Here is a 17842-nt window from a genome sequence, read left to right on the forward strand (position 1 = left end):
GCGTTGCAGAAAGCAGGAGACGGGGTGGGGTTGTGGGGCGAGGGGGAGCCCGGGGCTAGCCCTCCACTTGCTGGGCTCGCACTGGGGCGGGGGGAGGGCGCGCGGGACGTGCTCTGCCTTCGGGGCGCGGGACCGTGTGAGGTTCTCCCGCAGCCCGGACGCCCGGCTTTCCTGCGAAGCGGGGCGAGGTCACGATGGGCTCATTAAGCCGGCAGGTAGGCAGTGCCCCAGCGGCGGCAGGCGGTCCTGGAATGTACGAGGGGCGTGATGACAGCGGCTGCCGCCGGCCTCTTTGCGCAACACCTTCGCTATATATACCCGGGCCGCGGAGCTCCACCTGGGTGCCTCCTTCGGTCCATTACCTGCGCTGGGAGCGCTGGTGAGTACCGCCGCCGGGGCCAGGGCGCTTCTTTCTCCCTTCTCGCTCTGGAAGGCACCTTCATTTTTCACGCACTTCATTCTTTTAGATACCCCTCGATGGTGACCCTCCAGGAACTTGGCTGGCTTTGGGTTGCAGAAGAGAAAATAATACACCTTCCCTAAATATTCAGATGGTATTTTTGTTCTCAGTGTGGCTGCTCTTGCTGTTAAAACTCCCATGACGGCGCTCTTCGTGCTGGCCTGGTTATTAAATCAGCCCACAATTGGGGGTTCTAAAATTATACATGTTTTGGAATTCGTGGTTTGGGGAGGCTAAAATGGGGGGAAAAGAAGGTGTCACCTGGAGATCAGGACAGTGGGGCTCTTCTCTTTTTTGGTCATTCACTAGTGGTGTGACCTAAAGCAGGTGGCTATGAGCCCCTGGACCTCAGTTTCCCCCTCTTCGTGAGAAGAGGATGGGAACCCTTTCCCAGTCTTTACTGCGCTGAAAATTCTAGGTTTGTGTGTGGGTCCAGTAATGCCATTCCCACCAGTGTGACTTCCATGTGCTACCGTTCTTGTGTGCGGAGTTTCTGATCTGACTGAAGGATACAGTCTCATTTGCTGGTCCCATCAGGGCAGGTGGCCATCCGCACAGGGCCAGTCTTTTCAGCTTGTGTTGGGAGATCAGAGCCCACAATTTTCAGTGTTTTCAGAGTCAGAGGGGATCAGGTGAGCGGTCTGGGGGAATGGCTTTCGAGGAAATGTGCACAGGTGTGGTCGGGTTGGGGGACACCCAGCATCTCCAGGCCAGAAACAGGTGGCATGTGGAGTGGAGTTAATTCAGTCTTCAAGATTCCTGGAGGCGATGCCTGCCATGGGTAGCTGGCACTGAGGCAAGAGTGTTAGAATCACTCCTTTTCTTTAGGGAGGCGGGCAGCTTTCTCAAGCATGCTGATTTCATGGAGGTAGCTTGTAGATTTCATCAAGGAGAGTCACCTCTCCTTCCCTGTTTCTATTCACAAGCACTTTCTGTGTTAACCCTGCTTATTTCCGAACTGTTTGTCTCTCCCCCCCCCCCACCCCCAGCCCCTGAGCTGGAGCTCTTAGGTTGTTCTGGGTTGGGTCTTCTTGAAAAAGTTTTGCCTTAGAGGAGAAACCATTATTTGAGGTTGTTAAGAGTGTTTGAATCTCTCTGTTCCTGCCAGCCAGCCTGCTGATAACGATCTTATTTTTGTAACTTTGGGAACTGGTGGCAGGAAGAGCATGCTTGTACAAGGTTTGGATGTTGAACAAATTGCCCCCTTCAAAATCCACCCCAAATCATTCAACCATCTCTTTGAAACAAGTCCCCAGTGGTGGGAGGACGACGTCTGGATTATAGCAGTTAGGCACAAAGCTGACATAAAAATAGCCTGGATTCAGTTTAATGAAGAAAACAGCTTCTTGGGATCAGTGATTTGGAATAAACTTTTAGTACCATTTCTCAGCCACCTTCCCTGCCTGCCCTCCCTCCCCCCAACTCCACCATTCGGATTGCAGGATGACCGTATCAACAGGAAATAGTCAGGACATCCCACTGAATTTAGAAATGCACCAGAGTGCAGAAAGAGGGCTGCAAACAGATTGCAATATGTTTAAAGTGGTTTTGGTCATTACTCTTTTAACCGCCACCCCCAACACAATGCACAAGAATCGATATAGTTAAAAGTGAATTTCAGGCTTTATAGTAAAAGTTCATAAATGTGAATTGAAAGTACATCCTGAGGGTGTGGCTTGGTAATATAGGCCGGGTTTAAAAAGAGAGAGTAAATGTCTTTTTAAAACTACCCTTTTTGTGCCTATAGTCAGAAGTGTAAACCAAAGGCACTCATCAATGCCAAACCCAGGCCAACTGCTTCCGTCTCCTGTCCCACGTACTCCCACCCCACTACTGTGTCTTTGGGATTATTTTGCCATGTGATGGCTGAAGGAAGCTGAAAAAAAAAGTAGCCACTGCCCTCTTGGGAATTTTTGAAGTCTGGGTCATTCTTTCAATGTATGAAAAGATTTCTGAAGCGTATTGACCATTGCACTCAGACTAGCTGAGTCTGAATTGTTCCTGAAGGTGTAGAGTCTGTATAACTCGAAGCATTTAATGTCTCTGTGGCTTGGTTTCCTCCTCGGTAGAATTCGTATGAAAAGTCTAAGAACTGAAAAGTAAATTTGCAGAAAATAAAGTGCGTGTGGGATGGAACGGGTTAGTTTGCGTAGGGGACCTGCAGCGGTTCCCGAAACAACACTCAGCCATTGTTTGGGTGGCTGCTGTGTGCCAGACACTGTCCTGCGTCCCAGGCATACAGAGGTCCTCCTCCTCCCTGTGCTGCGGAGGCCACCGCTGCTGGGGAGGAGACAGCGTGCCTGTCTCCGTCTCTCTGCAGGGCGCTGCCCCTGCCGCCGCCACTTCCCGCTTCAGATGGCGGCTGCTGTGCTGAGTACAGGCAGCCCCAGCCCCTGTCCTGGTTGGAGAAGCTCAAACAATGCAGAGTGGAGGGGTTGGGTGACTGCCAGGTGCCCTACATTTTCCTGCTACCCAGGTCTGAGAAGAGCCGAGAAGTGTCCTCTCCTTGGCCTGCAAGAGTTCCTCTTGGCATGGGACACACATGTGGATGCGGGAAGTCGAGCCAAAAGGGTTATTGGCACAAGCTGGCTCTGTTGTCGGGATGAGTGGTGGGGAGCAAGGGAGTAGATCTGTGGTCAGAGCCTCCAGCCTCATGCCTAGGCACTAAAAGAAAAAAAATCTTTGTGGGTATTAGAACCAAACAGCCAAAATGGATAACCTTATCCTCTGCTTTTCCTGGCAAATAGCGAGTGTGCTGGAGTGTGCCCGTGGGAAGGTAGGGAGAGGGAACAGCTAGATCAGAGGATGCCCTTGGAGAGAGCCTTTGGACGGCCTCAAAGGCTCTAAAGACCCCTGGCTGATGCCCAGAGCCCCTTCCTGGAGAAGCAGGTTCCAGACAGACCAGTGTCTGCCACCCCACGGGGAGAATGGCCTTCAATTCAGGTTGGGGCTCTGTCCGGCTTTTTCAGTGTCACCTTTTCCTGCTTAGCTGAGACTCTTTACAGCTTGGCCTCTGTCGATTCCAGGTCTCTGCTATGGCAGAAGCCTTTGGGAATAGCAGCCTGTCATTACAGCGTTCTTGGCTGGCCTTTCTAGCCGTTTGAGTAGGCAGGAGGGACCCCTGCAGGGAGGCCTGCCAGCTCTCCCACAAGTCCCTGGAGCCTGGGACTCAGCCTGGACTGAGGCCCCTTGGTGGCACGCGGCCTTGATGGGGCCCAGAGGCTTCCTCCTCCCTCCCTCTCTGCACCTGGCTGAGAGGTCTATGGAAGGGGCCCCAGCTTTGGAACCAGCTTTCTTGGGTTCTAGTCCTCACTCCATCTGCAGGTAGCCATGGGACGTTCTTAATTTCTCTGTGCCTCAGTCTCTTTGTAAACTGGAAAGAACTTGGTTTTGTAAAATTTAATGAGGTCACGGATCACATAGGACATTCCCCCATCACAAAACAAAGTTAGCGCCTTTCTCTTCTTGTGCTTTGGGTTCCTTTATTGGACAAATATTTACAGAGGGTTCACTGCTGTGCTGAGCACTGAGCTGAAGAGCTTATGGTCTAGGCACGGTGGCGTTTGGGCTATGCATTGTTCGTGATGGAATTCATTCCACAAAGTTCTCTGTGTTTACTCTGCCAGGCACTCTGCTCAGGGCCTCACCTATGCCCATTAATCAGTCAGTCCTACAACAGTTCAGTAGGGGAGATGATGTTATCCCCATTTTGGGGATGTTGAAACTGAGGCTTAGAGAGGTTCAGGGTCACACGCCGTGGCAGGACTCCACGGAGCCTGGCCTCACCCACTGCGGGGCACTATCCTATCAGCAGATGGGGCAGCTCCGGGAGCCTGCAGGAGGAGGCCCTGAACAGCCCGCCTCAGGGCCGATCATGGGGAGTTGGCTCCAGGTCCTCCCTTTCCTCCACATCCGCAGGGTCAGCCCGCCCAAGAGCTGGGGCTTTGCTGCCTGGGAAGGCCAGGCGAGTGGAGCCCGCATAGCCACACTGCTGGGGATAGTGACTGGTGCCAGGTGCCCTACATTCCCTCACTTCCCGGGTCCTGAAAGAGCAGGCAGCGCTGTCGGGGCAGGGAGGGCCTGGGGGGAGTGGCCCGCAGTTGCCTAGCGCTCTGGGCTAGGTCAGATGGCTCTCCTGATGGCCTGCGCCTCTGGGGGCCAGGGCTTGGGTGTGTGGGCCTGCACCCCCTCTGCTTACCAGGCAGCATCCAGCACTGTGAACCCCCAACAAACGATGGAGGACATGAACGTACCAGAAAAGGAAGTATTGGCTCGAGGGGAGAGCATTGCTTCATCAGGGAAGTGTTTGTGCAGCGGATGGTTGGACCTGGAATAGGGAAGATAAGAGTTCCAAGAAGGAGGCGTGGAGACATTCAATGGAAGTGTTCTTTTGCTTTTTGGTGGTACTGGTGGAATCGTAAAATGAGGGCCTGGCGGAGCATGAGGCCAGCACAGGCCTTGCAGAGCCATTCTGTATTCAAGACACGCCAGCGGGTCGATCCCTTGCCATGATCCCCGGTTCCTCTCTGCGTGAGTGCAGGTGAGTGTCTGCTTGACCCGTTGCCTGCGGTGGTCTAAACGATTGGACATTGGACCGTGGGAGTGTCTGTTTCTGTATTTGCTGGACACTTGGTGTTCACTCCAGGAAATTATTCTGATCACTCAAATCCAGTCGCTGAACTGGATTTAAAAAGGCAAATAATCACCCTTCTTACACCTAAGTGCGGATGAGCGTTTCCCAGGCAGGGTTGCTGTGATGTCCAGGGGGCCCCTCCGTGATGCCGCTGTTCCGTCCCGCAGATGTCGCCCAACCCCCCTTCCTTATGGTGCGGAGGGACAGCCACCCATGCATAAAATGCAGGCTTGATTTGTCCCCCAGTCAGGGATCCAGTGCATCCCTTCAGCAAACCCTGCATGTGGACTGCTCCATTCACAAATGTAAGGCGCCCTACGACGTGTATGTAGTCCCCTGAGCACCAGGAGAGGAAGCATCATATATGGGTCTTGCCTCTAGAACTTAAATCCCAGTTGAGAAGGCTGTAGAGATGTGCAAAAGAGGTAGGAGAACGATTTTAGAGTGAATTAAGATTATAAAAGGAGAGGTCGTACAAAGTCACAATAATTTTCAAATTTTTCCTTCAAACTACCTTCAAGCGGAATGAGCCAAATATATAGGAACCCTGTTGGAGGCCTGTGATTACTTAGAGTAGCCCCTTGCAAGCTCAAAGCAATTCTGTGTCCTGTCTTCATTTTGAAGTCATAGAAGTCTCGTGCTCTAGATTATAATGTCCCTGCTTGTTTTACTGTAATAGCTGAAAACCACACAGGGTTACAGCGTGTCACACTATTCGGAGAACTGGAGTACATAACACACTTAAGCATAACAATCCTTCATCAGTCACGTTATCCTAATTTGACATACGGGGAAACAGAGAAGCAAAGGAGCTAGCCCAAAGTCACACAGCAAATGGCATCGCCGAAACTTTGAAACCAGGCAGCTGGAATCTAAAGTCTGGTCTCTTAACCTCTAGACCGGTAGTTCTCAGCCCCCAAGGGACATTTGGCAACGTCTGGAGACCTTTCTCGGGTTGTCAAAACTAAGGGTGAGGGGTATGTCGTGAGTAGAGACCAGGGGTGCTGCATATCTCACGATACACAGGACAGCTCGCCCAGCAGAGCATCATCTGGCCCCAAATGTCAGGAGCGCCGAGGCTGAGAATGTGCCCCATGTAAATATCCCATCTCCAGTGTCAGTCATCCACCAGTCACGCTCTTCACTCTCCCTGTCCCCCAGTTACAGGAGTAAAAGCAGTGCTCCAGGAAAATACGTGTATGTCGTGGCCAAGGATATTGTGAGTAAGGGCCCCAACCTCACTGACAGGTAGAGCTGTGTTTAAAAACTGTCGCTCCCTTGCCTGGTGACTTTGAACAAGTTGCTTCATCTCTTTGCACCCCAGGTTTTCCTCTTTGCAAGTGGGGATGAGCACGACCCCTTTCTTGCGTAAAGATCGCAGGTGAGAAGGTGCCAAGGCCCAGCACAGCACCTGGCACCTCGCTGGTGCTCACGAAACGGTAGTTGTTATTAGAAATCAATGACTGTGTGTGTGGCCGAGAGCCCTGTGAGTCACAGAGGCGCGGCCTGCCTGTGCACGGGGGTGGTCAGAGGCCTGCAGGACGCAGGCCGGGGTGGAGGGAGGACTTGGACAGAAAGATGGGGGGAGGGCCTTCTGAAGGGGGGTGCTACCTAGGCAAGACCAGAGTGGCACCCTACAGAGAGGATTCAGGGTCCCAAATGTCGGCCAGTGTGACCGGAGGAGGGAGATCATTTAGGGAGCAGTGGACAGTAAAGAAATGGGGAGTCCGTGCAATCACAACTGGGCGTTAGGAAGGTTGAGAGACACTGGGGCCCAAACCAGTTAAACAGGCTGCCGTGTTGGCCGAGGCAGGAGGTGCTGGGGCCCAGCCTGGGGAGGTGGCACCGGGAGCCAGAGACCACAAGCCGCGATGCTCCCAGCTGGAGTCAGGTCCTCATGCTGGCTGGGTGCGGGGCCGTCGGAGATGACCTTGCAGTTCTGGGAGGCTGATAGCAGGAATCGCAAACAGCTAAGTTCACAGAGGGGCACCTTTGGGGTGATGGGCAAGTGCCGACTGCTCAAAGGGGCCAGGGGCTGTGGACAGAAACGACAGGAGGCTGAGGTTTGCAGGTGGAATGCTTTTGTGCCAGAAGCTGGAGTGGCGGGTGCTTTTGAGACCTAGTCCACGGAGCTCTCGCTTCCTCCCTGAGCTCTGTATGCGGAAGTGGGACGCTGACTTCTGCCGCCCTGGTGTGGAGGCATCTCCCCATTTGCCTAGTAATGGGGCTTTCATCAGATACAGTGCACTTTGGGTGCCATGATTGCGTGACTCATCCCGTCCAGGAGCCTTCCAGGCCTGGAGACGAGAGGCAGGCACGGACTCTGGAGTCACTCTCGAGTCGTGCTGTGGCCCTGGGCCAAGTGGTTCTACCCCTCTGAGTGCTTTGGTTTCCTCATCTGTAAAATGGGAATAACACTAACCCCTCACAGGGTTGCTGGGAGGAGGAACCTGAACCAATCGATCCGACAGATTACTGTCCCAAGCACTTGGCAGAAATGAGCTCATTGAAGCTGCCTAATAACCCGACGGGTTATGGACTGTTGTAGGGGAAACTGAGGCACAGGGCAGTTGAGTGACTTGCTCTGGTCACAGTGTATCTGGGGCAGAGCTGGAGTGTGATTCTGAACCTCTGTGCTATGTAAAGGACCCAGCCCAGTGTCTGACTAAAATCAAGAGCTCCAAGATTGTTTCTTTCCCCAAAACACTGGGGCTAAGGATCCCTGTGTTGGGAGATCACAGAGGTAGACACCTTAGCTACGCTCCCGGAAGCATGGGGGCCTGGCTCTGTCTTTTCATATCTCTGTGCTGTTCCAAATCTGAGCCAGTTCACCTGCAGAGTGAGAGAGCTTAAGGCTCTCTCAGGCCAGCCTTGGTCCCCTCCCCAACCACCCAGCTCCACCACACCTCCCTGCCTGGGCCCAGCCTTGTAGCTGCCTCCCAGCACACCCCAGTAAGCCCCCCTGCCCCCGGGTCCAGCGGCCTTGAGAGCAGCATTCTTTGCCCTCCCCCCCCACCCCCCACCCCCGCCTTGACTGTCAGCTAGTTATAAGAAGGCTTTTCATTGAGCCTAAGGGAGGAGTCGAACCTGTGGCAGGCACAGCAACTCCAGAAGGCCGCACATGAGAGACAGCCCTTCTCCTAGAAACCAACTGAATGCCAGGCAGAGAACACCCAGCCCAGGAGCAGCTGCCAGAAAAGGCTCAGGATTCAAACTGACCCAGGTTCACAGCTCTACACCCTGGGGCCTTGGGCAAGTTACTTAGCCTCCTTGTGCCCCAGTTTCTTCATCTGTATAATGGGAGAAATAATAACTCCCCGAATGGGTGGCTGCAAGGTCGAGCACAGCCTGGCTCAGTAAATACAGGCTCTCGCTGGCCAGGCAGGTCCCAGCGTCCTACTCGGAAAGCACGTGAGGCCTGTTGTGTGCCAGGTCCTGTGCTGCATGCTTGTTAAATTGAAATGGAAGGTCTGGTTTGTGTTTTCCTGGGAGCCGGTGCCTCCAAGACATTCTTCCTCGTGACTTTCATACAGAAGAAAATAAGTCACCCACAATCCCATCACCCACTCTGAACCCCATGGAACATTGCTAGATCCTGTGAGAACATGCTGTGAGTGGGACAAAGAATTTAGCTAAAGCATTTTCCTGGGTTTTCTTTTTCCTTTTCTGATTCTTTGTCACCTTTTTAATGGCATGCTGTTATACCGCGTGGACGTACCATGGTTAATACAGCAATTTCCCTATTTTTACTTTTCATCTCTTTGACAGTGTGGCAATGTCTTTTCTGTCTGCATCCCATTCATTCAGTCAACCCCCATTTATTGGGCATCACCAATGTGCCAAGCAGAGCTGCAGACCCTCAGGATGCGGTGATGAACTAGACAAAGCCTCTGTTTTGGGGTAGAGCTTACATTTGGTAGGCAGGAAGTAGATCCACTTAAGAAAAGTCAGACCCAGGGGCGCCTGGGTGGCACAGCGGTTAAGCGTCTGCCTTCGGCTCAGGGCGTGATCCCGGCGTTATGGGATCGAGCCCCACATCAGGCTCCTCCGCTGGGAGCCTGCTTCTTCCTCTCCCACTTCCCCTGCTTGTGTTCCCTCTCGCTGGCTGTCTCTATCAAATAAACAAAATCTTAAAAAAAAAAAGTCAGACCCAGATTCTGGGAACATCTCTTCAAAGAAGTGATCAGAACAGGAGGTATTCTGTATTTTCTGGGAGAAAATATTCCTAGATTCTTAATTCCTAGAAGTGCAATGACTAGGTCAGAGATGTATTTAAAAAAATCACTTTATCGTGCTGCTCATCTCACTGCATCTTCTCCAGCACAGCATATTATACCTAAGAAATAACTTTCTGCTGATTTGATGGTCGAAACTTATCTCCCTGTTCTATTTTGTGTATCTTAGCTCGTTAATGAGGCCAAATTCTTATTTTGTCGTGTTTTAGCCACCTGTACTTCCTCTTCTGAGAATTGTTTATTCCAGTTCTTTGTCCTGCGCTCGTCTAACGTGTGTCAAAGGACAAGGACCACAAGGAGTGGATTTCCAAGTGTGTCAAGAGCCACAGTTCCTGTCCATGTAAGCAAGAAAGGCTTTGTTGAGAAAATGGGTTATGAGGAAGTCTCTATCAAAGGTTAGAAGGAATGTGGTTCTGACAATGGGTCATTAATCCAGGCCACATAGCATAGCCCTCATTGCTTGCTTGGTGCCAGGCACTTTCTAGGTATCACCCTTAATCTCGTAACCCTGCAAAGTATGAAGAACTATCCACATTTTATAGATGGGGAGACATTTATGCCTTTATGCTCAGAGATAAAAAAGGACATTCTTAAACACACACCCACTGATAAGTGGCACCACTGGGATTCTAACCAGCTCCAGCATGTCACGCTGCTCACAGAAGACTTGGTAGTAGGTAAAGTAGGTAGGACCTGTATGAGCATCTACGTGTACGTTACGTCCACTGGATGAGGTTCAGCGGAGACCTGCAGTCTAGAAATAACAAGCCGATGGGGGCCCCATCGGAGGATTTGAGGACTTGGTGTTCTGTGAGTTGATGCAAATGGATGGGTTCGCATCCCCTTGCTGACTAAGAGTCAAGACAGAGGCTGACAGAAGGAAGTGAGAGAAACCAAAGCAAGGTCAGCCGATTTGAGGCTAGACTGGAAAAAACACTAAAGTGATTTGGTGTAGCGACAGCGGAGGCGAGCTGTTGAGGGAGACCCAGAGGTGGAAATGTGGTGCTCAACAGCCCACCCTTGGAAGATATATAAGCACAAACCCCTGCATGTCTCCCGAATCTCTGCGGCCACTGGTTCTTCCTGTCATAGCCCCTGAGTGTGACGCCGTTTAGTGGCTGCTGCTTTAAGCTCTGTTTTCCGTCCACAGACCATGGCTCCTTGGCCCGAGCTGGAAAATGCCCAGCCCAACCCTGGTAAATATGTGGAAGGGACCACTAGTCCGCAGTCCACCAGCCCTGGGAAAGGCAAGGAGACCAACAAAAGTAAGTGCTGCCCGTCCTGCCCCAGCCTGGCCTCCTGAGAGGACCCCGGGAGACTCAGAGGTGTGACCCGAATTCCTCATGGCCTCCGTTGCTTGTTTGGGTAGATGATACCGGGGCGCCTGTGACCAAGATCGAGCTTCTGCCGTCCTATTCCACCGTGGCACTGATAGACGAGCCCGCCGAGGTGGCAGACCCCTGGGACCTGCCCGAGCTTCGGGACACCGGGATCAAGTGGTCAGGTAAAAGGCAGGGGGGACCCCCATCAGTGAGGGGTTGGGTTCTCGGGCTCCACAGTGTTGTCCTCTTTCTTGCCGTTGCTCCGAGGCCCTGCACACAAAGGTCCTGGTTAGGGATACCTCCCGGCAGCCTTGGAGGCTTCGAGTCCAAGCACAGTGTGAGAACTGGGGGATCTTTTGTTCTCTCCTTTGAGCGAATGTGCCAGCATTGGGGTACAAACCAGGCCAAGCGCTGTGCTGCTCCTTAAAACCCCTGTGGGCCGACAGGGTCTCGGGAGCTGTGCTCTGGGTGCAGCGGTGAACAGACGCCCCAGCTCTGAGAGCTCCTGGATGGGGGAGGGGTTTCCTCACCTAAACGTGGGCATGGAGGAGGGTTTCCAGGAGATAGAATATGCGGCCAGCACGGCTGCTGGCGTGCAAGCAAATGCTGCATTTCTTTTCCGGGTGCAGGGTGTAGGTCTGTCTGCAGACCAGACAGCTGGGAGGGAGGAGGTGAGAACCACCGTAAGAAATAGCAGAGAAAATAGCATCCAAGGACACAGCATTCCAGGATGTGTGAGTGCCCAAGCCCTCTGCAAATGGAGGCTGTGATTGCTACCTTGCAGCCACGTTCTAGAAAGTATTCTGTGCTGTTCTGAAGGTGCTTAGGAGAGCCATTATCTCTGACCCCACACTTAGCAGGTGCCAAGTGCCCTTAACTGCCTCCCCCAGCAACACTGGTTTGGCTGAGCATGGAGACTCCACTGAACCCTCCTCCCCGAAGCTAATCCTTTAGAGACACTTCACCACAGGCTTCAGCTAAATGGACTACGGTGGTAATTGCTTTGAAAGCTGCAGTCATGGTTGTATGCCATGTCTAGGCCTTGCTTATGGCCTCCTGGAGGAGGCGTGGGGGATGGAAGAGGGGGCGTTCTGAGCTCATTGCTGAACTTGAGTTTCAGGCACTAACAGCCTTCGTCCCTTTTCCCCTACCCCAGAGAGAGACACCAAGGGGAAGATTCTCTGTGTCTTCCAAGGAATCGGGAAGTTCATTTTGCTGCTGGGATTTCTCTACTTCTTCGTGTGCTCCTTGGACGTCCTCAGCAGTGCCTTCCAGCTGGTTGGAGGTACGGAGGAAAGCCACAGAGATCTGGGGTGGGGGGGTTTTTTCATGGTACTTGGTTCACGTGGTCACAACTCAGCAAGCCGTCTCCAGTTGTAGCCTCTCAGCCTGTTTCAGGACGGGAAGTCACCTCACTTCTTGTGAAGTCATGCCCCCATTTTACAGAAGGGAAGACTGAAGTCTGGAAAGGGGCTGGGACCGGCCGAGGTAGCTCAGGCCAGCAGCCAGGGCTGGAGCCGATTCCAAGCTGTCGGCCTCCTGTGTCCACCGAGCCTGCACAGGAAGCTGTCTGACAGAAGGACTTGTGTCAGGGATCCCTGCTGTCCCGGGCCTCCCACCTGAAGAGATCATTCACTAGGAGTGCTCTCAGGTCAAAGCAGTTGTGGGAAGTCGGGGCTGGGCCTTCCTTGGAGAAGGACAGGGTCCCATGGCTGGTGGATCTGCATCCTTAGCGGTGACTAAACATCTTCCAGGCCTGAGTGTGGCTGTGCAGGGTGGGCGGGGCACAGGAGTGAGATCCGCGTGTGCGTGGTCGCCTGTGTTCCCCTGATGGGTGACGACATTGCTTGCCAGCACTTTGAATACCTCCTGGGGTCTCGCACATTCCTTCCCAAAAGCTGCTCGCTTACGAAGAGCATGTGAGGCTGAAAGACGTCATACTGCCCAGCCCTTTGTTTCACAGCCTAGAGCTGGCATATTGGGGTCCAAACTCAGATCCCAGTGACATGCAAGACCATGGATTTCTGTACCCCTTGGTGCCTTTCTTTAGAACTCGTCTTTGTGACCTGGGAGAATTGGGGGAGGGAGCATTTGGGGGGGTGAATGAGGGACAGACCGACCTCCTGGGTGCCACTCCCAGTCCCCCTGGTCCAAGGCAGTCAGCAAGGGGTTTCACTCTCTAAGTACCTGACAAGTGGCCTCCACCCTCTGGGCCTCAGTCTTCAATAAATGGGTTGGGGAATGGATTGATGGTCTTAGGCATTGGAGGCTAGGCTGGGGCTGGAGAATGGGGGTTGGGTAAGGTGGATGGAGAAGAATGAGAATGTCCATTCCTGGGGGATATATCTTCTGAATGAGGAGTACATCCCAGAGACCTGAATTAAGGCATCAGGAGACTCACTGACACCCATTGGGCCAAGTAGAATGGAGGCCATGTTGTTGACCAGAGAAGGCTGGAGGGGGCCTTGCTGCTGGAAGGAATGGCAGAAGTATGGGAGGATGTGGGGTGAAGGGACGAGGAATGAGGGTGGGGGGGTACGTGGGGAGCTAGGTCAGAGTGGAGACATGGCACCAGGGCAGCTCGGGGAGGAAGCACATGGAAGTAAGATTCCATAGGTACGAGCCGAGCTGGAGGCTGGCCTCACCACCTGCCCCAGCCGCTGGCCGTGGCAAGAGACAACGGTGTATCCATTGCCCACCTAACGTCCTTGTGGCCGTGCGCTTGCTTTTTTCAGGAAAGGTGGCCGGACAGTTCTTCAGCAACAACTCCATTATGTCCAACCCCGTGGCGGGGCTGGTGATTGGAGTGCTGGTGACTGTCCTGGTACAGAGCTCCAGCACCTCCTCGTCCATCGTCGTCAGCATGGTGGCCTCCTCACGTGAGTCCAGAAGCCTTTGGGCCCAGACACACCGCACGCATTTCCCTGTCCAGCTGGGGAGCCTGGGATTTACTCTGAATATGTCCAGGCTGGTCACCAGTGTCTTCCTGTCTTGTGCAATGATAACGTGTCCTGCCTCATCCCAGGCAGCCTCCTGTTTCCATCCCCGTGGCTGGGTGTGAAAATAGTCGCCGAGGCTTGAAGACTCAGCTCCGAATTCTGTAGAACTGTGTTGTCCACTCCAGCAGCCACTAGCCACATATGGCTATTTGATTTTATTTAAATTTAATTTTAATTTAAAATATAAAAATTAGTTGCCAGGTTGCCTAATTATATTTTAGGGGATCGATAGTCACACATGGCCAGTGGCTGCCATATTGGGCCATCTCGATGAGAACATTACCGTCATTGCTCAGTGCTGAGAATAAAGACTTATAATCCCCATCACAAATTGGCTTGGGGACAACTGAGCTTGGGAAGCTGGCATTCCAAACTGGAGCCTGCCGATAGTTTGCTCTGGCTAAGTTGGGACAGATACTGGGGGGGGGGGGGGGGCGCAATTTGAACAGGTTAATTTTCGTCCTAAACCAGTGTTTTTAGCAAAATTAACTAGAACGTTTCTGGGCTAAATTAGAAAAAGGTATTCAAAATAACTTTACTTTTGGGGCACCTGGGTGGCTCAGTCAGTTAAGTGTCTGACTCTTGATTTCGGCTCAGGTGGTGGGGTGGAGCCCCATGTTGGGCTCTGTGCTCAGTGCAGAGTTTGCTTGTCCCTCTCCCTCTGTTTCTCCCCCCACTCACACACTCTTATGTCTAAAATAAATCAATAAAATCTTAAAATACAACTTTACTTTCATATGTTAGAACATTGTGGCAGTGTACTGATTGTGTTAGAAAAAGAAATTTGCAGAAATAAATACACAAGCCCTTAAACATTGTTCCCTGTTCTCCATTAAGCTGGCCTTGCATCTGTAATAGGGACAGAGAAATTTAGAAAGGCACTTTTAAACTGGGGTCCACAGAAGGGCTTCTTCAGGGAGTCTGCGGAGTCCCTGAAATTACGTGTTGGAAATGTTTTTTGGTACCCGTGCATATTTCTGTGATGAGCTGTCCTAGCTTGCGTCAGATTCATAGCCTGGTGCCGGCCCCAAAATGGTTAGGAAAGGCTGCTTTGGCAATTACCAGCTTGACTGAGGTCAGCCTGCCTTGGGCCACATCGGGAACATGGCCAGGCTGCCTTCCTAAGCTTGCTAACTCACTGACTTTCTCTCTTCCGCCCCCCAGTGCTGACTGTGCGTGCTGCCATCCCCATTATCATGGGGGCCAACATTGGGACCTCCATCACCAACACCATCGTGGCGCTCATGCAGGCGGGAGACCGGAATGAGTTCAGAAGGTAGGAGGCTCAGAATCAGCCTTTGCCGGGCCAGGTTGTCATAACAACCTTTAACTCGCCGATGAGAACATGCTGGCTGTTCCTCGAGCTCTTAGACGTAGCCGTAGTGAAGCACAGCTGGGGGTTGGCGTCATACACTTACAGCTGATGAAGCTCTGCCCCCTGGTCTGCATAGCCAGGATAATTGGCTGTCACCACTGCTGTCCATAGGACTAAACCCAGTCCTACAGGTAAATGCTTAGCAAGGTACTTGGCATGCAATCAGAGCTCCCCAAATACAAGCCCTAGCTAGAAGCTTCCCTGCCGTGTTGGTGTGGTTAAAACAAGGCCAGTTAGGGTAGCATTTACTATCCCGCTTAGTCAGAAATAATTATAAGCTCCTAAAGCTTCCTCTTTGGCTGAGCTCAACCCCTGCCACCTTCCCTTTGTTCCTCACTTGCATGCCAATAAAAGGCAAATGTAGTTTTTGTGGATGCAGAAGATCTGAAAAAGGGGGCGGGTTGAAACAGGCAAAGGGGACCCTTTCCTTCCAAAGGTCAATGGGAAGATGAAGCACATTCTCAGCCTGCCTTCTAACTGATGGGCTTGTTCCAGAAGTTCATAAAACAGAAGTAGCTGGTCCACGAGACGTTGTCACCGCATGGGTGGGGCAGACAGCATTAAGCAGGCTGGCTGGGTGGGCGGCAAATGTCATTCCTCTTCCGTTGGTGAACTGGCTGGCGACAGAGGTCCTCAAAGCTGCTCATGTCTGTGCAGACATGGCTACCCTTCTCTGGTCCCTGATGAAATGTCCCGAGGGTCACAGTAATGATACACATTATCCAGGGGGGCTGCTGATTGGAACTTTCCAAGAAGCTGAACAGCTTTGCCCCATTTCATTAATACAGAAACACAGAGGTTAAATAACTTCCCTAAGGGGCATGGCTGGGACTCAGTCTAGGTTTTCTTCCAGATTCTGGGCTCTTTTCACTGCTACATATGAAATATAAACTTGCCAAATATAAACATGATCTATGAAAGTGCCTGCACATAGGAATATAATTGAACTAGCCCACCCCTCGTTTACATTATTTAAATAGATTGCTTTCAGTAACATCTTCAGAGATGTGCATCATTCTTTCCTGGTGGTTTGGAATACCTGTGTAGGTTTCTAGAAAAATGACTATATCTGTCCCCTATAAGGCTTTTAAAGCATTTTGCCAAACTACTAAGAAATATTTATATCCCTTTATATCACTTTATGAAGAAGTCTAAAATTACCTTCTCTAGGAAGAATAAGTCACTTTTAAAAATATTAGCTGATAGGGTAGGTAAAGATTTGTACTTACAGGTAAATAAATTTTAAATACATTTTACTATTGAAGTTAAGCATTTCCCGCGTATGCTCATTAGCTTCTGTGTGTTCATGTCCCTTTTTGGTTTTGGGTGTTTTGGTTTTTTAAAAAAGATTTTATTTATTAATTTGAGAGAGAGAGAGAGCACGAGTGTGTGTGGGGGTGGGGGGTGGAGGGGCAGAGGGAGAAGGAGAAGCAGGCTCCCTGCTCAGATCCGTGGGGCTCCATCCGATCCCAGGACCCTGGGATCATGACCTGAGCCGAAGGCAGACGCTTCACCGACTGAGCCACCCAGGCGCCCCAATATGCAGTTGTGTTTTAAAGGCAAACTTTTTTATCGAGGAAAAAAATCTCATTTCTTAGTCTGGAGATAGGATGGAATTTAAGGGAACGTGCAAACCTTCTCAGATAGAAATTTCGGTGTATATTGGCCTTGTTTTCTGTGCAGGCCATTCGAATGTTTCATCAGTGTCAGGAGCTTAACGAAGTTAAGAATTCAGTTGAGGGCTTTGGTTACCGTCATACTACCGGCCCCCACCTTTCTGAAGGAAGATTGTCTTCAGTGGGTGTGATTCAGAAGTGGTCTCGATGCAGCACTTCCAAACGGTGGCTTATCTCATGTCGCAGCCATAACCTGTCTGCCCCCTTTGCCCCAGCAGAGAGAACTGAGTGCTGCCTGGCTTGGTGGGAAAGGCTCTGCTGGGCAGGGGGAGATGAAGGGTCCTGGACTCAGCACCCAGGCAGTGGTCTTCTAGTCCCCTATGCTTGCTGGCCTTCAGTTTCCTCATCTGCCAAATGGGGATATTGATACCACCCACGTGGGGATTGCTGTGAGAATGTGAATGTAGGCATAGATAGGTGACTCCCCCACCCCCGGGCAGACAGTGCCACCCATGACCTGCCTAGACTGGTGCCCACTTGCTTGTTGACTAATCCAACTGTTGGCTTGGGGTGGGACCCTTACAGGGCTTTTGCAGGAGCTACTGTCCATGACTTCTTCAACTGGCTGTCCGTGTTAGTGCTCTTGCCCCTGGAGGCGGCCACCCATTACCTGGAGATCCTGACTGACCTGGTGGTGGAGACTTTTCAGTTCAAGAATGGAGAAGATGCCCCAGCACTTCTGAAAGTCATCACAGACCCCTTCACGAAGCTCATAATCCAGGTAACCCAGCTTTCTTCAGAGCAAAAGGAAGCAACTAACTTCCCCTCTTCCCCCAGCCCCCTACCCGTCCCAACTGGGCAGACACGGTGCAGGACGAGGGTCTATAAACGCTGCTCTTTGGTTGCCTCTGAAGGCCGGCCACGGGAGACAAGACTTCAGGAACACCTGATAGAGGAACTGGCCTTTTTGGTTTCCTTGACTTCAACACGTGTCATCTTTATTGGGGTGGGAACGGGGGGCGGGGAGGGGTGACAAGTGCTTCTCAAGACTCAAACTCCATTGGATGCTTGGGGTCATTTTACTCCCCTACCGACCTCAGCACCTGTGGGCTCACGGATAAAGTATTATCCTGCTGCTAGCCAAAGAGGAAGGTTCCTGTCCTTCCCTTCATCTCATCTTAGCTTCTCTGCTCCCTAGGGTC

At 51.9% G+C, this 17842-nt stretch overlaps 1 protein-coding gene across 3 annotated transcripts in view; it reads left to right on the forward strand.

Annotated features, from left to right (window-relative positions):
* The first annotated feature begins 318 nt into the window (after positions 1-318).
* Positions 319-17842, forward strand: part of SLC34A2 (solute carrier family 34 member 2) — a 30238-nt gene continuing 12714 nt past the window's right edge. For 2 of the 3 annotated variants that reach the window (XR_008958456.1, XM_057309779.1), the window contains exons 1-7: positions 319-379; positions 10479-10593; positions 10698-10832; positions 11807-11935; positions 13386-13529; positions 14814-14925; positions 17226-17421. Coding sequence is in view for 1 of the 3 variants with exons in the window: in XM_057309779.1 (XP_057165762.1) it covers positions 10482-10593; positions 10698-10832; positions 11807-11935; positions 13386-13529; positions 14814-14925; positions 17226-17421 (828 nt within the window). In the remaining 2 variants the exon portion in view is untranslated. Of the gene's footprint in view, positions 380-9537; positions 9669-10478; positions 10594-10697; positions 10833-11806; positions 11936-13385; positions 13530-14813; positions 14926-17225; positions 17422-17842 lie in introns of those variants that run through there. The other variant, XR_008958457.1, reaches the window with a different exon arrangement.

Source organism: Ursus arctos, unplaced genomic scaffold (genome assembly GCF_023065955.2).
Source record: "Ursus arctos isolate Adak ecotype North America unplaced genomic scaffold, UrsArc2.0 scaffold_9, whole genome shotgun sequence".
NCBI lineage: Eukaryota > Metazoa > Chordata > Mammalia > Carnivora > Ursidae > Ursus > Ursus arctos.